This window comes from Arachis duranensis, chromosome 7 (genome assembly GCF_000817695.3).
Source record: "Arachis duranensis cultivar V14167 chromosome 7, aradu.V14167.gnm2.J7QH, whole genome shotgun sequence".
In the NCBI taxonomy this organism is placed as follows: domain Eukaryota; kingdom Viridiplantae; phylum Streptophyta; class Magnoliopsida; order Fabales; family Fabaceae; genus Arachis; species Arachis duranensis.
This window is the reverse complement of record NC_029778.3, coordinates 20,776,391-20,781,679: the sequence shown is the minus strand read 5'-3', so window position 1 is coordinate 20,781,679 and position 5,289 is coordinate 20,776,391. Positions and strand designations below refer to the sequence as shown.

At 26.0% G+C, this 5,289-nt stretch overlaps 1 protein-coding gene across 1 annotated transcript in view; it reads left to right on the top strand.

Annotated features, from left to right (window-relative positions):
* LOC107458261 (flavonol synthase/flavanone 3-hydroxylase) overlaps positions 1–4,656 on the top strand; it is a gene marked incomplete in the record, with an annotated part of 5,891 nt that extends 1,235 nt beyond the window's left edge. The window contains 3 exon segments of the mRNA XM_016076468.3: positions 1–183; positions 3,378–3,705; positions 4,220–4,656. Of these exon segments, the coding sequence (XP_015931954.1) occupies positions 1–183; positions 3,378–3,705; positions 4,220–4,432 (724 nt within the window).
* Positions 4,657–5,289: the final 633 nt, after the last annotated feature.

Below are 5,289 nucleotides of genomic sequence, written 5' to 3'. Positions count from 1 at the left end.
ACCACAAGAGGAGAAGGAGGTGTATGCGAAGATAGAAGGATCTGAGTCATTGGAAGGTTATGGGACAAAGCTTTCGAAGGAGATGAATGGAAAGAAGGGTTGGGTGGACCATTTGTTCCATGTTATATGGCCACCTTCATCAATTAACTACCGTTTCTGGCCTAAAAACCCTCCTTCCTACAGGTTACTTCCAACTTGCCAAACATTAATGTCATTTGACTTTATACTATATATTTATTTAAATTCTTCCGCCTTTTGACATGCATCTCATTCAACTTTTTTTATATCAAGCAATCATGGCATATATATACCATATCAAGATTTTTAAATATGGATTTATCTATGATGTGTCTTAAAGACACATGTTAAAGTTATAAAATAAAAAAATTTTTAATTAAAAATATAAAAACAACAACACAAAAATAGACCATTCATAATCAAGAACCCAACTCTTCATTGATTTAACTAAGTTATATTATAACTAATTCTATCCGGCCTATCAAATATTAAAATACAGCTATATCTAAAATATCTATAACATAATATATTTATAACAAAATCTTTTTTATTGGTAAAAATGTCAAGGTGCATAATTAAAAAAAAGAAAAAAAATAGTGACATGGTTTAAAAATAGGTAAATTCTATAGATTCTCTCAATTATTCTATCCATTCTCTCTCAATTAAAATTTACTTGACAAAAAATTATCAAATTTTTAGAATAAAAATACATTTTTTAGTAATAATTCCAAAAATTTGCGTCAAATTTTGATCTTTAAAATTATTTTTAGAATATATATTTAATAGGAGTGTACATAGGTCGAGTGAAGGCGAGTTCGTTTTAATCCGAACCCGGTCTTAAATAATGATCGAGTCTATTTTTTGTGTTTCTATGTCCATAACTCAGTATCTTTATCTTTAGAGAAAATTACACTCTTTTTCTATGAGAGATGCTAAAATGACATTTTTCTCTTCTCTATTTTTAAAACACACACTCTCTTCTTTTATAACTTTTAAAAAACTCTCTTTAATCCATTTTAAATTTATTATTTTGACTAACATTAACTTTATCCATTTTTTTTTAAATATCTTTTAAAAAATATCTTTCAGCAAAATTTTATTTTCTTTTATGATTAAATTTTGTTTATCAAAATGTCTTTTAACAAATTATTTTTTAATAATTAAATTATATTTTTACCAAAATATTTTTTAAAAATTTTAATAATTAAATTATTTTTTTATAAGATAACAAATACTTTTTTTAATGATCAAATTATTTTTTAAAAGATATAAATAACAGTCATTCTTACTTCTGAATGTTGTCTTTTTGGAGGATTCATATTTTTCTTTCTCTAAATGGTTTTTTTTTCAGATTTTTCTAAAATTTTTAAAAAAATATTTTGGTATAAATATAATTTAATTTATAGAAATATGATTTATTAAAGAATATTTTAAAAAACAAAATTTAATCACAAACAAATAAAATTTTTATTAAAAAATATTTTTGGAAAAAATAATTTATCTTTTTAAAAAAATAAATAAAATTAACGTTAGTTAACCTAAAAAATTTAAAATAAATTAAAAATAAAATTTTTAAAAGTTATAAATATATATTATAAATAAAAAAGAGAAGAGTGTTATTTTAACATATATTAAGAGAAAAGAATAAATTTTTTTATCTTTATAAATAAACGCCCACTTAAATATACTGTTATTTTGCTGTTTATTTTTAGAGAACTGGAAATAAATTTTGAGAATAATTTTCTATAAAGGTCACAATTTGATAGGAAAAAAATTTTAAACTGTCCTAACAATTATTTTAGAAGACAACAAAATCTTTAATAAAAAAAAATTCAACCCAACTCCTGAGCTTTATTTCGATAAAATTAATTAGCTCTTATATAAAAAAAATTAATGTTATTTTTTTGGTATATGACTAATCAACCCAAAAAATTTTAAGAGTCGAGTTGAATTTTTTTTTTATTTGAGATCTGGATATCCTTTTGGCATAATTATCAGAAACCAAATGTGATATTCACTCCAATTTGATAAATGTAGTCAACTATTTTGACCATTAATCATTAAATGCATGAGTTGAAATGTCTCTCATTTTTTTTTCTTTATAAAACCGCAAGTCCGCAACTGCCAACTACCTACGGCGGTGGTTTTCCAAGTTACAACCAAGAATTGGTGCTAACCATATTTAAAAGGATAATATTAATATGAGCTTTTTTAACACGTATCTTAAAGATATATTTTAAAAATATTATAAAAAATAATTTATTAAAAAAATTATTATTATCTTTTTAAAATATGGTCTTAATTGTTATATATTTTTAATAAAGCAGTACGATAAATATATACCAAAGCCACTATATCTTATATATTTTATTCTATATCAATTAAATTAATCATATTCCCATCACCGATTAAATCATGATCATCAATAAATTCACACAATCACTCACAAGCAATAATCCAGAAAGGATAGGTGTATAACTCAGAGAAAAAAATCCGCTTCGGGTCCATATTAGACACAATTATTCGAGTTCTGAAATTAAAGTTCAAATCCGAAAAAATGTAGCCACAAAAAAGAGACTCGCATACTCTTGATTAAGTATTGAATATCTTTTTTACTTTAAATATATGAACAAACTTTTAAATTTTTGAATTAATCATTCTTTTTGTATTTTGTTGCACTAGGTAAATAAGACAAATATGAATAAACTTAAATTTGTTTGTTAATTTAATTATTCCAATTATTGTTTATTTAATTATATATATATATATATAAAATACAAATATAAGATAATTGATTAGTGATAGCTTTTTTTGGGTATATTTTTGTAAATGCATTGCCCAAATTGAACGAAATCGTCCAGTCGGTGTAGATAGAGTAGGACGTCCCACTTTACAAACAAATGTCATGAATTGTGTGAGTGAGATCTCAACACCCAAGTTATACTATGGGTACGCCTCGAGGCCTGCGTGGACAATCTAGGAGTCTCATAAATTATTTTTTTTTTCTTTTGTATTCTTTAAATAAAAAATCAAATATACTAAAAAATAAAAAGATATTTTTTATTAATTTTTTTTAATAATTTAACAACATCCAAACAAGCTTTAAGTATCGTTTTTATTTTTTGGGTTTATTAAAAAGTTAATATATCTAGACAAAGAATTTTTCTAGATACATTGATGTTTCAATGAAAAAAAAATGAAAGGAACCCTTATTTTAAACCGAAGAGAATATTTGAATTAATATTAATTAATTTCTTATTTAAATTAAAAGAATTTTAACTAAGAAAAACTATTCAATTGTAGTGCAGGAGGATATTGTCCTATAACATAATTTTATTTTATGTTTGATGTTATGGCAGGGAGGTGAATGAAGAATATAGCAAGCACCTACGTGGAGTGGTAGAGAAGCTGATGAAGAGTATGTCAATAGGGTTAGGGCTTGAAGAGAATGAGTTAAAGGAGTATGCTGGTGGAGATGACATGATTCACCTTTTGAAGATCAACTATTACCCACCATGCCCATGCCCTGATCTTGTTCTTGGTGTGCCACAGCACACAGACATGTCCTACATTACCATTCTTGTCCCCAACGAGGTTCAAGGCCTTCAAGCCTTTAGAGATGGACATTGGTACGATGTTAAGTATGTGCCTAATGCCTTGGTTATTCACATTGGTGACCAAATGGAGGTACATCTACATCTACATATCTTGCATTTAATTTCTTGTTTAATCCATGAATTAAAGAGGATTTTTATTGTACAAGTTAAAAATCTTTAACTAGAAATTTTAATATTTTTACAAAGGACAAAGTATATTTGTTGTTTTTAATATTTGTGATTTTTTTTAAATATTTCTAACGTTTAATTTTATTTAATTTCATCTTTAACATTTTTGATTCATTTAATTTTTTTTAATGTTTTCGATCTGTGTCAAAATTATCCTTGAAAGTTTTTAATTTTATCCCTAAAGTTTTACATGAAATTAACGTCCAAGAATAACTTTGGCACAAATAAAAAATATTAGAGACAAAAATAAATAAAACTAAACGCTAAAAGTATTTTTTAAAAAAAATTACAAACATTATTACAGGACAAAAATATAATGAATGAAATTAAATTACTTTTAAAAAAACTATTATTACATAAAGTTTTGATGATTAGAAAAATACTTATTCCATTTCGTTTTTTGTGCTAATATAAAGATCCTTAGCAATGGGAAGTACAAGGCAGTACTACATAGAACAACAGTGAAGGAAAACGAGACAAGAATGTCGTGGCCAGTGTTTATAGAGCCGAAAGGAGAGCACGTAGTTGGTCCTCACCCAAAGTTGGTTAACGAAGATAACCCTCCAAAATACAAGACAAAGAAATACAAAGATTATGCTTACTGCAAGCTTAATAAGATCCCTCAGTAATGATTAAACGTGTGATGATGAATTCTTGCGCACCTATCTTGCTGTCTACTAGCTACGACACTTGATATAGTAGAGTTATTTGTTTGCACACTTGTTTAATTTTGATTTCACTCACTCGTGGTACGGATCGTTTTAATTTTATGGTTATTCATAACAACTATGTATGCATATATATTGAAATACTCAAAATAAAATAGAAATAAATTATTCAATTGAACATGTCATATTTTTATTGTCTCTGATCTTCATAAGTTTATAATTATAAATTAATCTTTAAATATCAAAAATTTTATTTATGAATTATCCCATTTTACAGTTTGATACTTTGATGTATCATAATCTAACACTTCATCTGTAATTAATTTTTGAAACAGTCACTAACTAAATTCCATCCAGAACTCCGCTAGAAAGATAATGAGATATCTTGACAATGTGTACAATGAATTTTAAATTTGGCCAATATAAATAATAATAAAAAAACCTAAATAGTTATTTCAAAACATTAATCATCCCAACTCTAATTTACCAAAAGAATTTACCCAAACACCCTCTTTTCTCCCCAACCCATCTGCTACCCATCCTTATCAATTATTCCACCTCTCCGGTGTTAGAAGCTCCCTCACCGGCCATCAAACAACCATTCACGAAAAATGAATATCCGACTACCTAGTGAAATGCTCATCCAGCATTTGTTAATTGTATATAATTAAACTGAATCAAACAAAATAGTCATCCAATTAAGAATTAAAATAACCATCTACATATCTAGTGAATTGAACATCCAACATCTAAATTCATAAAACAAAGCACTCGCCTTCTTGATATCTTCAACGCCGGGTTGTACAAGGGGCTTCCTA